Genomic DNA, 22,145 nt, shown 5'->3' on the forward strand with positions numbered 1-22,145 from the left:
GGCGCGGCATGCTGGTCCCCGCTGTCCCGTGCAGAGCTGAGCAGACTCAGAGCTAAAGCAAACACAAAAGAGTTTTTAATTTTCCAGATATTATTTTAATGAGAATTATAAAAGACCAAAAACATTTGTTCTGCAAACTGCTTTTAAAACAAATTATTTGCTTTTAATCATAGATACTGTATAAGATGCCTTTTTTTGCAAAACCAATAAATACAAGAACAAATTTTAGACAGATGATTTGTCTGAGATATCTGAAAAGAAAAAAGCCTAATTTTTTTTTAATCAGTATATCCTAACCTTTCAAAGAAGCCTGAAGGTATGACGACTCAACTGGAGGAAAAAAAAGACAGAATGACCTACCATCTTCCAGCTGCTTTAAAGAGCTCCACATGGTTATCCCGATGTCACCGTCCCTTCCTGGAACTCCTGTCTTCACAAAGTGGCTGAATTTAAAATATTTCTAATGAATTGATTAATGGGGGAAAATGTATGTATGGAACACAGATGTATAAACTTGACTATAAACAATTATGCATATCAAAAAGACACTAACTTTAAAAAAGGTACCAAAAAAAAAGGTGGGAAAAGCCTGAATTACAGAAAAGAAAGTCAAATTTATTTAATGAAAAACTAGAATTAATAAAAATTAGCAAATACACACACAAAAAAATTATACACACACAGCAGCACTATGTATGGACTCAGAGGGGGAAGCAGCGGCCTGAGGCCGCCCAACATGGCTTGTCAGTTAGAGGGAAAGATAAAACCCACAACGCACGCGCTCACACGCACGCACTCACGCACGCACTCACACACGCAAAAAAAACAAACAAAACAAAAAAAACCCCAGTACTTCTCAACAGTACACTCAATCTACAACAAACACAAATTCAGAATTATTTTACAATGCTTTCCTTTCTTAATACAAAAGATGCCCATCTTGGGTGTATATATATATATATAATTTTTTTTCAGTGGTTTACTGTTGACTTATTTTAAATATATTAGTGTTACTACATGCAACTGTTTCCTGCATTGAACAGCCTTTCCTTTCATTTACCTTCGTGTGACCAGCCCCGCCGACCCGAGTTTCAGGTCGGCAGGCAGAGGGTGCCTGTTCTCCGGGAAAACTGAATGCAATGGTTATAAACACTGGTCAGAAAATGTTTGATTGCCATTTCAACACATGGAAATAGTTACATTGATGCCTAAATTGCCATTTTCTGCAAAGAGCTGTGCGATGCTGGTGTCGAAGACCAGACAGTCACTGTTCATGATGGCGGTGGCGATCCCCTCATGAATGGACCGGGGGGTGGCTTCCCAAGTCAGTCGCCTCCTGTGGCCGTTTAGCTCAAGTCGATAAGCGAAGTTCTCGGCCTGCTTGCGCGTCCCTATCAGCTGGACGATGGCGAAGAACTGCTGGTGGCCGTCGTACTTCTCCTGCTTCTCCAGCACCAGCATGAAGTGGAAGCCGAAGCAGGACTGCATCATCACCCAGTCCACCGCCCCGGGCAGGTTGATGTCTGTGGCCAGGAAGACGATGTCCTCTCCCTGCAGGGTGGTGATGGACTTGTGCTGGTGCATCAGGTGAGGCATGACGGCGTCCAGCGAGCCCTGCCACTTGCAGGACGCGCCGGGGCACGGGCAGGAGTAAGGCCGGAACTCACAGAGCTCTTCGTGGTCGGCTTTTTCCGTGTGTGGCAGAGTTATCTCACACCCAGAAGAGGCGTATTTACAGGGGAAAAGTACTGAATTGGCCACTTTCTCCATAGCCAAGTTGCGAATGGACCCCAAGGGGCCCCGGCAGGTTGGACAACATGTGAGCTTTGGGCGACAGTTGCTACAGACAAGGTGGCCACTCTGACACTGAAGAATAGGTGGTAACACATAGTCAAAGCACACGGGACACTCAAAAAGACTGGCCAAGTCATTGTTGGAAGCGGTGGTGCCCGTCAGGGCGGGTACCCTCTGCGACGGCGTGCACTTGGAGGTCCCAGTAGGTAACGCCGTGGCAGTCTGGCGGCTCATTTCTGTAACAGAATACAGTAGAAATAAAAGGAAGAAGGAGAAAAGTAATTATAGTTGTCACTTTACTAAGTTATACTTGTTTCATGTAAATTCACCCTGAGCAAAACAATAAAGGAAAACACAAGATTAAAAACCCATAATTACACAAAATATCCTTTTTGATTATTAGGATTTATACCCTGGGTGAACTCTCTCTTCAAAATGTTCTAGAACACATTAGGATTCCTTTCTTAAAAGAAAGTTGACCATCCTTGGCTGTATTGCTGGAATAAAGGCTGAAATAAAACCTGAACCTTAAACATCTAAGAAACACTATGTCCATAACGTAGCCTAAGTTCAGTCAAATAACTTTCTACTGGACCTTCTTCCTGTGTTCAATTCCCTCCTCAGTCCACTCCCCCCATTCTGAGTCAGCTGTTAATAGCTTCAGGGAATTATAAGTGACCGAAAGAGTCACCACGGTATAGATGGTAACTTCTTGCTCTAGAACAGGGGTAGTCAACCTTTTTATACCTACTGCCCACTTTTGTATCTCTGTTAGTAGTAAAATTTTCTAGCCACCCACCAGTTCCACAGTAATGGTGATTTATAAAGTAGGGAAATAACTTAATATTAAGTTAAAGCATATAATAATAATTACCAAGTACTTTATGTTGGATTTTCGCTAAGTTTGGCAGAATAAATCTTTATAAAACAACTTACTATAGTTAAATCTACCTTTTTATTTATACTTTGGTTGCTCCGCTACCGCCCACCATGAAAGCTGGAACGCCCCCTAGTGGGCAGTAGGGACCAGGTTGACTATCACTGCTCTAGAAGTATACTTGGGGAATGGAGAAAGTCACCAACGGCCAACTGTCACCCCATCACCCATCTACATTATTAACAGTCTTTTCCCAAAACGTTAAGACCAGCTAGATATTAATCTTGTGTCCTACTGACGGGCCCCCTCCAAAGTGAGGGGGATAGAGGACAAATGCAGGGCTTTCCTCAAAGTTTTTAGTCTGATGTTTAGAGAAAACAAATCATTCCATTCTACTTCCGGTCCACAATATAAATCAGACATAATCTGCAAAGGGCAAGGAGAGTCAGGAAAAGAAGGTAAAGAAAGAAAGAAGCCCCAGAGACACACGCAGGGGACGGGGAGGCTGAGTCCACAGAATTCCTGGTGTCCTGGGGCTCACCACTGTGCTCACTCAGCAGCAGAGAAAAACACACTTATGGGAAATGTTATCTGGAGGAAATGACCAACAATGTCACTGGCTTTCAGGTTGAATGAAAGATAAAACAGCATCTTTCCCCAGGAATATGCCATATCTAGGGGTTAGTGACAAAAGACCACCCTAGTGGCCTAAAAGTGTAGTCCCAATGAATACATAAGCCATATTTCTACAAAAGTAAAACATAATGCTTCAAATGTAACATTTTCTCAATTACTATCATTGTTGCAAAAAAATTTAACTTTGAAAAAACAATGCTAGCTACCAATGTGACCATGTAAACTTTGGTGGTACGTTACTGAAGACCAGACGCCTCAAACTGGGGGCTGAGGATTCGGAGAGAGATGAATTCCACTGTCACAGAAATACTCTGAAATTCAGTATTTTGAAATTCAAAAGTAGTGTAATGCCATCACAATGCAGCTCGTCACCCAGACTCAGGACAGCACAGGCCCATGCTTGTCATCAGAAGCCCTGCACACACAGGCGGTCTGGCCCAACAAAGGACCACCCTGTAACCTGCTTCCCTGAGACTCCTGTGCACGTGCTGACCCGCCCATTTTAGGTCTCTTGTAAAACAATGGGTCAGTATCGCCAAAATGCCCTCTGTGCACCAGGCCTATTTCATGGTTCACTGTATGCTGCTCAATGCGCAGTACAAGAAGTGGAGAGTGGTTCCCTGGGCACAGAACCGCCTAAGTCACCAATGCCTTTCAAATCACTGAATCGAAACAGCTCATCACACTGAGGGTCAGTAAACTCTGTAGTCAACATAATATAACTACTAAGCAAGAAAAACACAACTGTTGAATTTCTTGGCCTAGTAAAATAATTATGCATTTAACAGCAGTTCAGGTTCATGCTACAATATATCTCTATTTGTTCAAACACTGTAGCAAGCACAATTTAAATTCCTACTCAAAGTGTGAAAACTGGTGAAATGCGGCCAGTATTTCTTGGGACTGACAGCTGCTAGAACCTCCCAAGCTGCACAGGTGGAGTCCAGCCACGTCTCCAGAGGAAGAGCATGCCAACCACACCGCAGCCCTGCGGTAGGCGGCCTGGGCGCCAGCGTCCACGGGCAACATGGTGCTCCCTGGAGTCTGACTGACACCGAGGAAAGTGCACATCCAACGAAACGCCACTGCAAGCCCAGAACACCGCGCCGTCCGGATGCTGTCCGGTCCCACGGCTCACAACTTCCCGGCTCAGTTTAAGCAACCCAGGCCCTTAAATGCCAGTACCTTTCCTCTTCCTCGTCCCGGCGGCCGGTAAACACGTGAGCAAGACGCCCCTCCAGGAGTACAGGGAAGGCGAGGGCGACTTCCCAGGCATGAGCAGCCAGGCCGCGCGCAGCCCTTCCCCCCAGAGCAGAGACACTGCAGCAGAGGCCCCTCCAGGACGCCTCCTGTCCCCAGCATGCCGGGTCACTCGGCCAGGAAGCAAGGGCAGTGCCCGCTGCGCCCGCTGCGTTCACTCCTCAAGCGCCGGCTGCGGAGCCGGAGACAGGAAGCCTCTCCGGTCCCAGGGGTGGACCACACCTCCCCGAGCTCAAACTCGCCGGCGTCTCTGAACCCGGGCGCCATCGCCGAGCGGACGGCCCAGATCCGCAGGGCGGCTCCGGCCAGTGCGGGGCAGGGAGGCGCCCGGGGTGGCTGCACTCTAAGTCGGCTCAGGAGCTGCTGGGCGCTCGGGCGCCGGAAAGCCCCGGGAGCCCAGGCTGGCCAGGCGGCCTGCTGCATGGGAGAGGCTGCGGGCTGCAGGCTCCCGGGGCTGAGCCGCGGGGCGGAGCCGCGGGGTTGGGGCGCGGCCCGGAGGCCCGCAGACTAGGCCCCGCCCACTCCCGCCCACAAGGCAAAAAGCCCTTGACCCCAGCCCTTCCCACCAACATGCTGATTTTGTAGGCCGAAATACTCAGATATCGGCAATTTCATAGTTCCCACCTCAGCTGCAGACTGCGGGGGGGGGGGGGGGGGGGGGACAGGGCCGGGCGGGCCCCGCTGGCTCGGTGCGGTCCCCCGGCGGGAAAGCACTCCCGCGGCCCGGGCGTGGCCGTCACGCTGCCTGTCCCCCTGCCCGCCTGGCTGCCCTTGCGGTAGGCACCACACTTTCGGCTGCCCCTGTGGCTACCGCGGCACTGAGCGGTGACTCGCACCTGCACCCCCACGGGGACTACATTCTCTGCCCACCCTGCGAAAGCCGTCCCGGTCAGCCTCGCGCCACACGGAGCCCGTCCTCTCTGACAAGCACTACCCTCGCTCTGGCTCGCTGTGTCGGACGGGCCTTTGGAGCGGAACCTGCCCCCCATCGCGCTGGCTCGGGGCGCCAAGCACCCGCTTTCAGCAGCCAGCTGAACTCGGACCCCCCCCCCCCCCTATTAATGGAGTACTCAATGGCCTCGGCCTTGCTTTACTATCAGGCTGCACAAAACATCACTAGGAGAAGAATATAACTGAAAATATTGTCTACTGACAAATATAAGTTACTATTATCCATGTTTTATTTTCTAATACATATTCAGTCTAGATACTCTGAGGTTCCTAGGGTAGGAGACTTTCAATGTTTTTAGGCAGCGAAACTCTCAACAGTTAAGGCAGAACTCAAATGTATAAAACAACTAAAGAGGATTACTGAGTTCTCAAGCCTTAAGGAAATTTCGTTTTCCCACAAACTTCCAAAGGACCTACCTGCACAGAGCCTCCCAGCACCCTTTGAAAAGCATGCATCTCCGCATCTCCGGACAAACTATTCCACACGTGAGTAAGACAGTAGAGCTAGGTGTTCTAGCACCCCTACGCTCTGAATCAAACCCAGTCTTCCACCCCACTCAACTGTAAAAACAGGACACTTCCAGCCTCGTGGCCTTTGTCTGGACTAAGGGAGGGGGGTAACTTACATATATCATAGGAGATATATATCCCCAAATATGTAGCTATTCACCAAAGGCCTCCACAAGTTACTCTCCTGGGGTCTTCAACTAGTTAGAGACCTAGAACTAGTGGGTTCCAATCTAAAAGATCCTTTCAGCTTATAAAGGTGAACAGACATGTCTGCCAAAGATCAACTGCCATTTACCTCATTTTTAGTACAGTAAACCTTAAAAGATTTTCCCAAGTAGGTATATTACTTATCTACACTGGTTTTACAAAGAGCTGAAAATGTCACAAAAAAACGCAATACACAAAGACAAGCCCGTAGAATCCAAAGTAAGTAAAAATCCAAAATTTTGCAAGAATGCACTAATTACCTAGACTTTCTAAAGACTACATCTCAAGCTCAGTTTGATATAAAGTTTAAACAAAATTTAACCTAAATAAAAACATTTTAGAATCAGCCTTGAATGTTGTCTTGGTCATTTCAGGGCACTTAACCATTCCTCTGATCAACACAACTGACAACACTAGAAGTAGATAGACAAATTTTATTCTCAATTTCATGTGGGAACTTGTTTCCTTTTATTAAATGGGTAATGGAGAATTTCTGAGTAGTCGTAATCACATGCCTGGCTACTCTAATACATAATGTTGTGCTTACCATTTTCTTCTAATTTACAAATGTTACAATAGCAGGCAAATAATGCCCCCTCAAAGATATCCACATCCTAGCACCTGCCACTGAACCTGTGAAAATGTTATATTCCAGCAGCAGCAGCAGCAGGATGCTAATAAGTTTAAAATGGAGGAACAGTCAGATATGGAAAATGGATCACAATGTTTCATGAAGCAGGTTACAAACAGAACACACATGGGAGTTGCCGGGTGGGGCGTGAGAAATCAGGAAGACGGCATCAGAATATGACCAATGCGTTAGTTATCTGAGTGGAAGGAGACTGGTGGCTGTAGCTTTATTTCCTTCAAGGGGACAATAAAGAAACTGCTTCATAAAGATTACTCTGAGAAATGGGAAAACAGTCAAATTAATTTACTAAAAAAGGTATCATTACCCCTTTTACTTCTCCAAAAATTATTCCTAGAAATGACATAATGTTTACTGTAAAATAAGAGTACAGGTTTGGATTATAAATTTGCCCTCTGCTGTAGAAATCAATGGATTAAATGAAACCACTCCATTCAAAACACTTAAGGGCTTTCCTCCTTTCTTCAACTGCGTTTTGCAAACTGGGTACTTTCAACATTTGACATTGTGGTGGGTATTAAAGTGTTTGTTAAATTTAATATTAAAAATTTCTTCTATTTTAAGGTTTACCTTTCACACATGGACAAAATTAAAATTTAGGCAAGTCATTAAAAATTCAACAGCTTAAAGCACCAAGTTAAAAATCAAACTTCATTATAAAACAATAATGCTAAGAAAAAGAAAATTAAAAACCTGTTTTTAGTTTCCAAACTGTAGCAAAGCAGTAAGAAAAATTTTTTTAACTGTATGTATTTTCCTAAGAGCTCCCTCTTCCTTAAGGTAATTCTGAAAACTTCGTAGCTATAGAGCAGTGGTGGTCAACCTGGTCCCTACCGCCCACTAGTGGTAGTCAACCTGGTCCCTACCGCCCACTAGGGGGCGTTCCAGCTTTCATGTGGGTGGTAGCGGAGCAACCAAAGTATAAATAAAAAGATAGATTTAACTCTAGTAAGTTGTTTTATAAAGATTTATTCTGCCAAACTTGGCGAAAATCCAACATAAAGTACTTAGTAAGTAATTATTATTATATGCTTTAACTTGCTGTAACTCTGCTTTATAAATTTTATAAAGTAAAGTTACTTCCCTACTTTATAAATCACCATTACTGTGGAACCGGTGGGCGGTTAGAAATTTTACTACTAACAGAGATACAAAAGTGGGTGGTAGGTATAAAAAGGTTGACTACCCCTGCTATAGAAGAAACATTAGGGAAGGCAGGGATTAAGAAGATATATAAAAACTCATATGTGCATCAACATTAAAATAAACTGTATCTTATATTCTTATAGAGAACATAAATAACTATTTATGTAATCATAAAAAAGAAAAAAGTAACAGATACGCTTAGACATGCAAGAATTCAAGGAACTCAAGAAAGTATGAATATAGTACCCATAAACCTTTCAGAAAATTATTTGTAAAAAAAAAAAAAATCAAACCAATCAAGTGATGAATCAAAATAAGTAATTTAGAAATGGTGATTCAGTTGTAAAAAGATTAAACTTAGTCAACAGTGAGTTCATTTAAATACAGAACTAAGACTAAACTGTAGGCATTATAATTACAAATTAGAATGTAAATATTATAAACCTTGTTAAGGTGCAAACAATTATAAAATAACAATCATATGATAAGGAAGTAGTAAAAAAAAAAAATAGCACAGTCAGCCACATCAAACCACTAAGAGGTCAAGTAAGATCAGGCCATGGACTGGCAATTATGGAAGTTAAAATAAATCTAGAAACAGATCTTAACACCTTCACAAAAGTTAAAATGAATCACATACCTAAATGTAAAATGTAAAACTATAAAATTCCTAGAAGAAATCTAGATGACCTTGAATTTGGCAATGACTTCTAGAAACACCAAAGACATGAACCAGGAAAGAAACAACTGATGAGTTGAACTTGACTAAAATTAAAATTTTCTGCTCTGCAAAAGATACTGTCAAGAGGATGACATGACAAACCACAGACTGGGAGAAAATACTTGCAAAGGACACATATGATAAAAGACTATTATCCAAAATATACAAAGAACTCTTCAACTAAAGTTTTCCTCTGTTCTGTAAAGTTCTGTACATAGTACTTCAGTTTCTGCAGGAAACTTTTTTTGTGTGTTTGTGACAGAGAGAGAGAGAGGGGCACAGATAGGGACAAAAAGAAGGGAGAGAGATGAGAAGCATCGATTCTTCATTGCGGCACCTTAGTTTCTCATCGATTGCTTTCTCTTATGTGCCCTGACGTGCGGGAGTGTGTGTGGCTACAGCAGACCGAGTGACCCCTTGCTCAAGCCAGCGACCTTGGGCTCAAGCTGGCGACCTCAAGGTTTTGAACCTGGGTCCTCCGCGTCCCAGTCAGACACTATATCCTGTGCGCCACTGCCTGGTCAGGCAGGAAACTGTCTTGATCTTGTCTTGAGGAATAATAACAGCATTTTGACAATTGTTTGAAATAAACACTGCAGACAAAAGGGGGGGAAATGCAACAATAAGAAAACAACTTGATTAAAAAATGGGCCAAAGGCCCTGGCCGGTTGGCTCAGCGGTAGAGCATCGGCCTAGCGTGCGGAGGACCCGGGTTCGATTCCCGGCCAGGGCACACAGGAGAAGCGCCCATTTGCTTCTCCACCCCTCCGCCGCGTCTTCCTCTCTGTCTCTCTCTTCCCCTCCCGCAGCCAAGGCTCCATTGGAGCAAAGATGGCCCGGGCGCTGGGGATGGCTCTGTGGCCTCTGCCTCAGGCGCTAGAGTGGCTCTGGTCGCAACATGGCGACGCCCAGGATGGGCAGAGCATCGCCCCCTGGTGGGCAGAGCATCGCCCCTGGTGGGCGTGCCGGGTGGATCCCGGTCGGGCGCATGCGGGAGTCTGTCTGACTGTCTCTCCCTGTTTCCAGCTTCAGAAAAATGCAAAAAAAAAAAAAAAAATGGGCCAAAGACCTTAACAGACACCTTACCACAGATACAAGGATGGTAACTGGGCCCATGGAAACGTGCTTCACACCTCTCATCAGAGAAACGTGTATTCAACAACAGGCACTACTACACACCTATCAGAACAGACAAAATCCAGACCACTGACACCACCAAATGCTGGTGAGGATGTGGAGCAACAGAACTTCCTTCATTGCTGGTGGGAATGAAAAATAAAAAACCAACAACAGATTTCTGGACAGTAAGTGAGCTCGAACCTGTGGGACATTCAGGATATCACAAACAAACTCACTTAATGATGTTTACAGAGCCCTACTTGGAACCCTGGAATGAATTTCTAAATAAAAAGACTGGATTGTTCAGAATTTTGCTGAAAACTCTTGTCTCAACCTACTGTGTTAATTTCATGACCTCCATCTGGGCTTCTGTCTGAAACCTGATGAAGACCAGAGTATGCTGAGGAGGCTGAACGGGCCGGCGACAGTCGGGCACACCTGCTAAGCCTCCCAGGGACTGCACCCCACTCCGCGGATGAGGAAACCAAAGATCAGCCTGCCTACTTTATTCCAAAATGTCCTTTTCTTTCAAATAACCCTAAAAAAAAGTATGAATATTTACCTTAACGTTGAACACGTCTTTTCAAAGTTAATAAAAATTGACCAAAATATTTAAAATCTCCCTAAATTCTTTACATTAAACCTCTAGTCCTAGCAAGTAGTTGCTTGTTAAAATTTTTTTGTCTCAAAGTGGTAGAATCTGACAGTCTGACTTTGTCACTAAATGATCAGACATTACTCTGACTAGGTAGCTCAGTTGGTTAGAGCATCGACCCGATATGCTGAGGTTGCGGGTTCGATCCCCAGTCAGGTCAGACAAAAAACCACCAATGAATACATAAGTAAGTGGATCACCAATCAATGTTTCTCTCTCCCCCCACCCCACTCTCTTTTAAAAAAATAATTTAAAGAATTCATGGAGTCCTATTCAAATTAAACTATACTCCACTGAAATAGTTATAATGTGTCTTCATAAAAATTATACCTGAAACTAAACAAATCATTTCAGTTATTTCAAAGAAGGCTATAGGCCCTGGCCGGTTGGCTCAGCAGCAGAGCGTCGGCCTGGCGTGCAGGAGTCCCGGGTTCAATTCCCGGCAAGGGCACACAGGAGAGGCGCCTATCTGCTTCTCTACCCCTCCCCCTCTCCTTCCTCTCTGTCTCTCTCTTCCCCTCCTGCAGCAGAGGCTCCATTGGAGCAAAGATGGCCCGGGCACTGAGGATGGCTCTGTGGCCTCTGCCTCAGGCGCTAGAATGGCTCTGGTTGCAACAGAGTGACGCCCCAGAGGGGCAGAACATCGCCCCCTGGTGGGCATGCCGGGTGGATGCCGGGTGGATCCCGGTCAGGCACATGTGGGAGTCTGTCTGACTGCCTCCCCGTTTCCAGATTCGGAAAAATGAAAAAAAAATAAAAATAAAAAAAAGAAGGCTATATAACACATGAATTAACATATACTCTAATTTTTCTCAAAGAATCTATTCTCAGCCCTGGCCAGTTAGGTCAGTTGGTTTGAATATCATCCCGCAACACCAAGGCTGCGCGAGTTCAATCTCTGGTCAGGGCACATAAGGAAGTGGCCAATGAATGTATACTTTAGTTGAACAGCAAATGAACCCTTCTCTCCCACCCAATCTAACTCCCCCCCCTGCCGTCTCTCTAATAATCAATCCAGGCCCTGGCCGGTTGGCTCAGTGGTAGAGCGTCGGCCTGGCGTGCAGGGGTCCCGGGTTCGATTCCTGGCCAGGGCACACAGGGGAAGCGCCCATCTGCTTCTCCACCCCTCCCCCTCTCCTTCCTCTCGGTCTCTCTCTTCCCCTCCCGCAGCCGAGGCTCCACTGTAGCAAAGATGGCCCGGGCACTGGGGATGGCTCCTTGGCCTCTGCCCCAGGTGCTGGAGTGGCTCTGGTCCCAGCGGAGCGATGCCCCGGAGGGGCAGAGCATCGCCCCCTGGTGGGCAGAGCGTCGCCCCCTGGTGGGCGTGCCGGGTAGATCCCGGTCGGGCGCATGCGGGAGTCTGTCTGGCTGTCTCTCCCGGTTTCTAGCTTCAGGAAAAAAAAAAAAATCAATCCTGTAAGATGGGGGTGGGAGGTTGTCCAGATTTTTCTACAAATATTTAATGTTTTATACTTTCTTATGTTTAACCATCTAAAAAGCAGTGTTAGCACCATCTGAATCCTCTGAGTCATGCTGGCCCTGGGGCTGAGAGCTCCCAGGCGCACTGTGCCAGGGGCTGAGCGACACCCTGGCCCACCTCGGTACTGCAGGGCTCTAACGGCGGGCTCAGGCGAGCGGGGGACTAGCACAGAAATGATGCGCGTGGGACAAGCAGAGCCAAATGACGGCATGTTCTCACTGAAGCATTTACACAGTGGTAAGAAAACGCGTCGTGTAGCGAGCACATCATACAGGGCAATTTGGGTTCGCTCAAGTCACAAAGAACTTACAGCCACCAGCCATGTAGTCTCAAGACTTCATTTTAGCAGACATTACCCAGTACTTCATGGCAGTGTAGCTGACTCACTGGTTTTGTAGTTGCGGTTTTACATATTTAAATTGCAAGTGTTGAACTGTCACCAGCATCTGACAGCTGACTGGTCGCTGGCTGATAAACTCAGCTCCCCACTTCTGAAAACTCCCCGTGTCCCTGACCCGCCGTCCCTCTCAGCTGCCTGCCGAGCGTACTCTTTCTTTCCCCGGACTCCTACAATCGGACTTGTCCAAAGTCCACTCTTCTTCCCTTTGGTGACTTCATTCAGTCTGGTAGTTTTTCAATTCCACCAATATTGACAAGGACTTCAAAATTTTTATCTCCAGGCCAGATAAAACAAACAAAACCCTCCAGATCTGTCTTAAACCCCAGATCTGAACATCCAATTGCCTCCTAGATATCCCTGCAGGGGGAGGGTGTCAAAGCTGACCTTGCCTCCCGGACTGCTTGCCCCACAGCCTTCCCTCACGGGAGGGCAACTCCATCCTTCCAGTGACTCAGGTCCAAAAGACCAGGACGTCGTGCTGTTCCTCTTTCTAAAATACATGTATCTGGCACCCAACCAGCCCTGACCCCTCTGCCACTGCCATCAGTCTAAACCAGGGGTCCCCAAACTACGGCCTGCGGGCCACATGCAGCCCCCTGAGGCCATTTATCCGGCCCCCGCCGCACTTCCAGAAGGGGCACCTCTTTCATTGGTGGTCAGTGAGAGGAGCATAGTTCCCATTGAAATATTGGTCAGCTTATTGATTTAAATTTACTTGTTCTTTATTTTAAATATTGTATTTGTTCCCGTTTTGTTTTTTTACTTTAAAATAAGATATGTGCAGTGTGCATAGGGATTTGTTCATAGTTTGTTTTTTTTTATAGTCCGGCCCTCCAACAGTCTGAGGGACTGTGTAAAAAATTTGGGGACCCCTGGTCTAAGCCATCACTGCCTCTCCCGTGGATCGCTGCAGTACCCTATGACCAGTCTCCCTGCCTCCATCCTTGCCCCCACCCCACACCCCAGTGTGTTCTGAGCACAGCAATCAGAGAAACCCAGCTAAACTTTGTATCAGATCACGTCACTCCCATGCTCAATACCCCCCCCAAAGACCCCCACAGCTGCTAACAGCGAACACCCTAGAAGAGCCTAGCAAGCCCAGCCCACTCAGGTGCGTGTGCCCGGTGCTCTCACTTCGTCTCACATGTGTGCCCCTCACGCTGCACCAGCCTCCCGGTCCCACACGGCCAGGCTGTAATCCTTTAGCCTCTGCCTTCAAGTTCTTTTCTCCTGAATACCCACATGACAACCCCTCTCTCACCTCCTTCCAATCTTTACCTTCCCAACAAGACCTACCCTGTCCCTTCTATTTAAAACAGTGACCAGTGCTCTGCCAGTGACCTGTCCACTGTGCATTCCAAATCCTCACCCATTCCATCCCTCTTCCTCTTCTTCCCCTCCCTCATCCCTACTCTCTTCTCCCATGGAATGTGTTAGTATTTCTAACAGGCTATATATAATTTACTTCTTAGTATGTTTGTCGTTGTAGCCTCCCCACCCACCCATCCCCAACCTGGAAAGTAAGAATTTTTGTCTGGTTCAATGATGTATCCCAAACACTAAAACTGTGGCTGGTACATAATACAGACTCAATAAATATCTGTTGAATGAATAAATAAATCAGAAAGCAAAAGAACTTTGGACTTTTGAGCAGTAACAACCAAAGCTAGATCCAATAGAGCAATGATTTTTAAAATTCTCAAAGAACAATGATCATTCCAGAGTTCTATGCCCAAACAAATGATCCCAGAAGTGTTGAGGGCAGAAGGAGGATGCAAGATTTCAAAACATACTCCCCCGGACGGGACGCTCCTGACCGATACAGCTCTTCAGATACACGGGGATGGACCCGGAAAGAGGAGACAGACTTAGCCCACAGGAGAGTGAAGGGAACACCGAGGGTAATGACAACTTGACACCAGAGAAAGAAGGCAGTGTGAGGCATCCAAGCAATCTGCACACTGAGACAGTGGTGGGAGGCGGGGCGGCATCAGCAGTAAGCAGGGAGAGCAAAGCAAAACAATAAAGAAAGACAAGTTTTACCTACAAGGAAAACTGTACAAATACAAAACAAACAGTGCAGGAAAAAGGTCACACACGGCAGTCTACCTTCATGTATGGAGGCATGTATGTCCCGTGCAATGGAAGAAGAGAACATGGAAAGTGTCACTGGCTAGCACCTCTCGCTCCCCTTCCCGTCCCCGCTGCTGTTTACTTACTGCCTCTGTAACCTGCCAGTCTGTATGCGCTACCGGTAAATGCTCGCAACTGACCGCTGCATCCGTGCTGCCTTTAGAAAACACAGAGGACACCCTCAAATGCTGACTTATCACCTCCCTCCTCCCGCCAGAATGGAACAAGTGACCTGACTGGGGCGCTGTCCTCTCGCCCTCCAAAGACTTCATGCCTTTCCTTATTCCTCCTCTGCATTACTAACAGCTCCCTTTCCCGGCTGCAGTCCCTCTACCTCCACACATGCTCTCTGGTCTCCCACCTGGCCTCTGGGGCCCACATCCCGCCGGCCCTGCGTCACTGGATCGTTTTGGATGCCTCTCCAATACATCAAATCCAACAGACCAGAACTTCACCCTGTGTCGCCATCCACCCCACCCCCCAGGCAGCCCATTCTGGTAGCCAGCACCATGAGCCCTGGCAGCTCCAGCCAGAGACCATGTAATTCTTTCTTTCCCTCTCTTCTCAGATCTAATCCATCAGCAAGTCCTGTTAATTCTGTCTCCAAAATATATCTGGACTCCATCCACTTCTCTTCATTTTCCCTGCCACCACCTCAATCCAGGTCATAATCAACTACTGCCTTCTACCCAATCAATTTTCCAAACAACAGTGACAGCAATCTCGAAACTTCAAAAAGGATCATGTTACTCCTTTGATTAAAATCTTCTCATGGTCTCTAAGGACCTAAAATAAAATTCACATTCCTTACTTGACCCTGCCTCTCTCTTCCCCTCATCCATTTGTTCCAGCACACTCCTCTGAGCTGCGGCAACAGTCCGTGGTTCTGTGACTTGGGACCTGGACCTGCTCCTTTCATCTGAGGGATCGCCCCCCCTCCTTCAGAGGGCCCCCCACCAGGGCCACCACTCTGACAGCAGGCCTGCTCCTGCTCCTGCTCCTGCCCCCGCCTCTCGTACATGAGCACTTTTGACTCCCTTAGAGTACACTCTGCAATGTGCAATTCTGTTTATTTCCCTCACTGGAATATCAGTGGTGATACTTAGAGAAATTAAGTAACTTACTCAACAACTAGTTTATTAAAATTACTTAAGCACTTTCTTTGCATGAAGTAACGTGCTTTTAGATGTAAAATAGGCAGTGTCCCTGCTCTCCGGGGGCTTAAAGTCACAAACACAACTAGTAGGTGACAAAAACCAAGAGACACCTCCAGGTCTACCAGGGTTAACTCTTAAGAGCCTGTCTTCTTAACCACTCACTCTACTGCAAGTCGAGTATTAGGGCATGGGGAGAAGGGGACAATACACTTAATAACTGTTCACATGCTAATGGAAAATAAGGCTTGGAGAGGTTAAGTAATCTGCCCAAAGTGGCACAGACAGACATTTGAGAGATTAAGAACAATCGTGAGCAAAGGAACAGAGATGTTAAACTACAGAGTTCAAGAAACAAAAATAATCCGGTTTGACTAGGTAGGGCAAAGAGAAAACGCTGCCAGAGACAGCTGAAAAAGCACATCAAGGGCAGTGTGAAGGCAGGAGTCAATAAATACACACTGAGCACCAACTACATGCCAGAACAATGTTACAATCTAGACATCGGCAATCGAAACCAAGTCCCCACAGAGAGTGCAATTCTATGGGGGCAGGGGCAGGGAGCTATACAGGAAAAAAATTACAGTTAAGGGATATACATGTTACAGTGGGTCCAAACAGGGAGTGATATGGGAGCAGAGAGATGACACCGAATTCAAGCTGGGAGTCCAAAAAGAACATCTCAGCTAAGAGAGGTCTAGGCTGAGATTACAGAGCTTAGTAGGAAGAGAGAATGTGGTCCACACAGGCACCCGCAAGCACATAGTTGAAAACAGTAAGGAAGTAACAAGAGAGCCTGCTCAGCAGGGGCTGTGTACTTCCTAGCAGTAGGAACTTGGAACTTTATAAGTCACCTGTTAGAAAGCTCCCTTAAACTGCATGAGGAGGAACTGGGCGGAGGACAGAGACCAAAACCCGGCAGATCACTTTATTATTTTTTTTTTTCCATTTTTCTGAAGCTGGAAACAGGGAGAGACAGTCAGACAGACTCCTGCATGTGCCCGACCGGGACCCACCCGGTACGCCCACCATGGGGCGATGCTCTGCCCATCCTGGGCGTCGCCATGTTGTGACCAGAGCCACTCTAGCGCCTGAGGCAGGGGCCACAGAGCCATCCCCAGTGCCCGGGCCATCTTTGCTCCAATGGAGCCTTGGCTGCGGGAGGGGAAGAGAGAGAGAGGAGGGCGCAGCGGAGGGGTGGAGAAGCAAATGGGCGCTTCTCCTGTGTGCCCTGGCCGGAATCGAACCCAGGTCCTCCGCACGCTAGGCCGACGCTCTACCACTGAGCCAACTGGCCAGGGCCCGGCAGATCACTTTTAAGGCAAAAGAGGATTGAAAGTAAACGTGATGAGAGAAGCAATGCCAGATGTGAGAGGACCAGACAGCAGGAAAATCAGGGCTTGACAACCACCTGGACATAGAAGGTGAGAGCCTTAGACAGTTAGAAAGAATAAAGCTGTTAGTTCTGGACACATCAATGTGAAGTACCTTGATATATAAAAGTGGATACATTATCATCCTGCATTTGTCAAAACTCATGATATACAACATCAAAAGTGGTAAAACATGAACTTTTGGGTGATAATAACAAATCTGTCACTCTGGTAGAGGATGCTGGTAATGGGGAAGGCTATGTACGAGTGGGGACAGGGACTATATGGGAAATCTCAGGACCTTCTGTTTAGCTATTAATCTAGAACTGATCTAAAAAAATAAAGTCACTTAAAAAGAAATGACCTACAGGCAAGACAATACATGAGTCTAGAGTACAGCAAGTAAAGAGATCTGAGTATCATCAGCATGTAGGTGGTAGTTAGTGAGGAAACAAGTATGTAGTGAGTGGCAGGCATTGATGACGTGGGAATAAAAACCACAATCCCTGCCATTCTGCAGCAGATGCTCTAGTAACTGTACCCATGCAACACCAAATTATTTCAAGTACATTAGAAATAACTGCCACTTGAAACCATTCAAGAAGCATTAAAGAGAAAAAATTTATCCCATTTTGTTTTGAGTTTTTTTGGAGAGGGTGGGAAGTGCTACGTAGGAAGTCTGAAGTTTTCGTACATTAATTATATTTGTAATGAGGTCTGTTCCAAAAATGTCCAAAATGTAAACATTTTCAAGGAGGTTTACAGAAAATCTGTAATTATAATCAAAAGTTGATAACCAATCGTTTTTAAGAAAGAAAAACCTCCTTTAGACAATGAGTGAATCAACTGCTTTAAAATACAAGTGGTTACTTTGCAAAGTTACTAAACTTACTGTGTTACCCTCATTACATAAGACCTGTTTTCAAAACACCGAAACCTATTCTTCAAATTATGTCATTGTTGCCATAGCTAGATATTTCCTTCCTAACTCCAATTAATTTTAGCTTGCTAATACTATTCTTACAGATATTAAAGAGTTTTGCTCCATAGCAATTTTATATAAGAATTTCACAAAGTTTAGAGGGAACAGATACTAAGCTAAACTAAATTTGTTTATGAATTTATAGTCTGTGGGATACTTATCTTTAAAGTTCCATGTCTATTAATTTACTGTACTTCAGTTTAAAATATTATTAAATGATACTAAATTATGCTGGAAAGGTGCCAAGAGAGATCATTTAGACCAGGTCTGTACTATAGCTAAAGAAAATATTCGGCAAAGCAAACTTTAGGGTTTCAACTAACCATTCCAGGTCACAAATTTAATTTCCAGAACAAAAAAGTGCACAATTTGTATAATCCACTATAACTCTCAAAATCTACTTGTCACAAAGTCCTCCTAACAGCTAATCCAAATCCTCTCCCTACAGTGTGAGCCACTATCTCCCTGATAAAATTTGCTGACCTACTACATTTATCACCACACTACACTCTTGCTCTTCAGGAATGTCTGAGGGAGACGGTGACACCATAGACACCTAACACTCAGAGGGACGCGCTGCTCTACTTTCCCGAGTCAGTTACCTCAGTCCCTGGAAGCAAACTGACCCGTCAATGCAGAAGCGCTCAAAGGACACGTCATTTCAACCCATTTGATTTTTTAAGTTACAGACCACACAAAACCTGTCCAAACCCCTTACTAGCGAAACTTCTGCATGCCACCATATCAAAACACCTGTCAATTTATCAACTAAGCCTCTTATTTTTCATTTTTAACAAAATGCACTAAAAGAATAAACCCAAGAACTAACCATGTATTGACATGACTGCACAAATTCTGGGCTCTGCGCTTCCCACGTCTCCATCCTGCAAGACAACCTCCTAAGTTTAGTAACTTAAATAACAGCTGTAGCAGCAAACACTTACTGAGCACTTGAACTCACCCGGGGCCTGCGACAGCTCTAAGCTATCATCTCATCAATTTTCCTAAACAATCCTATTAAGTAAGGTACCGTCATTCCACCCATTTCGCAGATAAGGAAAATGAAGCGGAGAGGGTTCAGTTTCTCGCCGCCCAAGGTCACAAACCGGTGGGGCCGGACTGGAACCAGAAGTAGGCGAGGCGGTCAGACCACCGAGTCGGCGCTCCCAACATGCAAACTACTCAGGAGAGTTAACCATTTACCCTTGACGGGCGCTTATCAAGGATGGTCAACGTTCAACCGCCGGGACCCGGCGGCCCGATCCCTGCCCTACATCCACGCTCACGGCTGCTGCGACTGACAAGTCGGCGGCACAGCCGGGTTTTCCCGACACGCACACGGGACCTCTCTGGATGTCAGAGAGACACGCGTCCTGCACCTTTCCAGACACACAACTCACGCAACGCCGTGGCCCAGGTACTCCACATGCCCAAAGTGGGGAGTCTGGGAAAGTCGAGAAAAGACCCCAAAGTGCCCCAGAGGCGGACGCTTGGGGAAAGCGAGGCTTACAGGCGACAGCCGGAGCCCGCCTGGCCGACCGCCGGCGCCACCGCCTCCCAGCGACACAAACAAGCAGGGAGGAGGCTGCGTTCCCGCCGCGCACAATGCTGCGCGGGCCGGGCGGGAGGGCGAGGGCGAGGGCGAGCGCGGCGTCGCCGGGCGGGCGGGCGGGCCGCGCCGGGTGCGGGAGGGGCCGCGGGGACGGCCCGCGCTCAGCTGACCTCCGCCATGTTGGCCGCGCACCCCGGGACCCTTCGCAACAAAGGCCGGCGCCGGGGCGCCTCCCCCAGCCGGGCCCGCCTCCCCGGCGCGGGGCCGAGCCGGCGGCGAGCAGGCCTCCCCTCCCCTCCCCGCCCTCGCCCGGCCGCGGGGTCGGCCCGCCGCGGCGGAGGCCCGGGGTGCGCGGGGCGGCGGAGGCCCAGACAAAGGCGCCGGGCCGGGGCCCGCCGCGCCCCTCCCCGGCCGCCGCCATGGCCGGCCAGCGCGTCCTCCTCGCCGGGCGCCCCCCGCGCGCGGCTCCTCCCTCCGGGCCGGGCCGCACTTACCTGTGGGCGGAGAGCGCGCCTCGGACCCCGGCCCCGCTGCACACGCGCTCCGTCGCCGCCGCCGCCGCCGACCCCCGCCACCGCGGCCAGCGCCGCCGCCTCCGCCCCGCGCCGACACCGACCGGACGCCCTGGGCCGCCGCCGCCGCTCGAGAGCGCGCCCCGCAACGGCCGCGCCGGCTCCCCCCTGGCCGCCGCCGCCGCCGCCGCCGTTCCGCGCGTCCTCGAGCCCGCCGCGCGCTCCCGCTAAATACCACACACTGCGGCGGCCGCCATGAGGAGGCGCGGCCGCGCGCGCCGGCGGCTCGGAGGGGGCGGGGCTGCGCTCGCGCGCGCAGGCGCACAGGCGCTGGCGCGGCCGGCGGGCCGGCTCCGTGAGGGTGGCGGCGGGCGCACGGGCTCCGCGGCGGCGACGGCGGCTGCTCCTCGCGCCCAGCGAGCGCCGGCGCGTCCTGCTCGTGCCCGCACCCGCCGCTTCCGGAAAGGAGCGCTGCCTGCCCGCCGCGTGGGGACCCCGGTGGCGTGCCGCCCGCGGCGCTTTGTCCCGGGCCCGGAGGGGTCGCCTGGTCGGGAGGACCACCCAGCTCCGCCCCGTGTGCCGGGCTCGCTCGGCGCCTCCTCGGGCCCTTCCCAATTCCACTCTTTCCCAAAGAGAAAGAGACCCGCTGTCTCTTTGGCCGCCGACCGGGGACCCCACCCTGAAGGAGATGAGGTCCAAGCCCCTCCCTTAGGTTTGAGTTGCTCTTCCCTCCGAGCGGGACGAGTTTCCAAGGTTTGTTTTAGCTGAAAAGCACGCCTCTTCCCCTGTGTTCTCGTCTGCAAGCTAAAGGGGACGCCGCTTTCTTCTCTTGCAATAAAAAGTAAAAGGAAATGTCATTCACAATTCTTTGATGGATACAATGTAGTATATATACCTGAGCGAACGCCAGTGCCTGAGACATTTACAAGCCCTGATTAGAGCTCCTTGTCAACACCCTCTGTAGAAATGGTAGTCTACGTGGAAACAGACAAAAAAAAAGTTACTTTTTATATATTAGAAACGATACAGGGAATCGTCTCCTCATGTCTCCAACTTCCCCACCTCTATGAAATCTTTTCTGTGGGAAGTTTTTAAGCAAGGAGTCCACTGACCACACGAAGGTTTCTGCTGGAAACCCAAGGCAGAGAATCAGTTATCTTAGGTACTAAAGCGAGCTGCTCGTTTCCAGTGTCCCCAAACAAATGGGCAGACTCTGTGGTGACACTGTTAATTCAGTTCTGTCCCAATGCTTTGCTCACGGAGGCCACTGTCTGGGACCATATAAGCACATCTGAACAGTGTTTTTCGAAAACGTCTCAGCCACAAGCTATACTACCAATATGCTGAACCCCAAAGCCCAAAAGTCATTTGAAGAACTTGGGTGAGTTGTTTCAAGTTTGTATGGTGACTGATGGTGTTATGTATTTCTTCAACAATATTGACAGAGGGGTTCTAAGATGTTCCGCCATACACTGAGCTTGTGAGGAAGACCTTTCTTTCTTCCTTTTTTCTTTCTTTCCTTCTCTCTCTCTTTCCCTCCCTCCCTCCCTCCCTCCCTCCCTCCCTTCCTTCCTTCCTTTTTTCCTTCCTCTCCACATGCCAGACACCATGCTAGGTTCTGGGAATACAGAGCCACTAGCCCTGCACTCATGGTGTATATACAGTCTAGTGGGAGACACATATATTACCCAATCTCACAAATAAATGTATTACTACCGCCTGACCTGTGGCAGTGCAGTGGATAAAGCATTGACCTGAAATGCTGAGGTCACTGGTTCAAGACCCCAGGCTTGCCTAGTCAAGGCACATACGGGAAGCAACTATGAATGAGTTGATGCTTCCCACTCCTTCCCCCCACCCCATAAAATGAGTAAATAATTTTTCTTTAATATATCACTACAGCTAAAAAGTATTACAAAAGAAAAAAAGGGTAACACCTGATGCTAAGGTGTCATAGGCCAGGTATAAAACAGGACAGGTGACTGGGCCAAGAACTGAAGGATTAGCAGGAATTAACCATGTTGGGAGTGGTGG

At 48.0% G+C, this 22,145-nt stretch overlaps 1 protein-coding gene across 4 annotated transcripts; it reads right to left on the reverse strand.

The window, feature by feature from the left end:
- Window positions 1–594: 594 nt before the first annotated feature.
- Window positions 595–20,898, reverse strand: SIAH1 (siah E3 ubiquitin protein ligase 1). Of its 4 annotated transcripts, none has more exons than XM_066349216.1 (2): window positions 20,094–20,898; window positions 595–2,030 (listed from the first exon to the last, which is right to left on the reverse strand). In XM_066349216.1, the coding sequence occupies exon 2, from the start codon at window positions 2,026–2,028 to the stop codon at window positions 1,180–1,182; it is 849 nt and encodes a 282-aa protein (XP_066205313.1). In that variant the 5' UTR covers window positions 2,029–2,030; window positions 20,094–20,898; the 3' UTR covers window positions 595–1,179. The 4 variants fall into 4 exon arrangements, with proteins under 4 accessions (XP_066205313.1, XP_066205314.1, XP_066205315.1 ...); XM_066349217.1 differs by lacking the exon at window positions 20,094–20,898 and adding an exon at window positions 19,558–20,067; XM_066349218.1 differs by lacking the exon at window positions 20,094–20,898 and adding an exon at window positions 19,009–19,147.
- Window positions 20,899–22,145: the final 1,247 nt, after the last annotated feature.

The sequence above is a fragment of the Saccopteryx leptura genome, chromosome 9 (assembly GCF_036850995.1).
Source record: "Saccopteryx leptura isolate mSacLep1 chromosome 9, mSacLep1_pri_phased_curated, whole genome shotgun sequence".
NCBI classification, from domain to species: Eukaryota; Metazoa; Chordata; class Mammalia; order Chiroptera; family Emballonuridae; genus Saccopteryx; species Saccopteryx leptura.

Excerpts from the sequence above, each read along its gene's own strand:
- SIAH1 (XM_066349215.1), bottom strand. The coding sequence starts at position 4,583 with ATGCCTGGGAAGTCGCCCTCGCCTTCCCTGTACTCCTGGAGGGGCGTC. Across the intron at positions 2,031-4,492 it reads CGGGACGAGGAAGAGGAAAG|AAATGAGCCGCCAGACTGCC; the intron begins GTACTGGCATTT and ends ATTCTGTTACAG.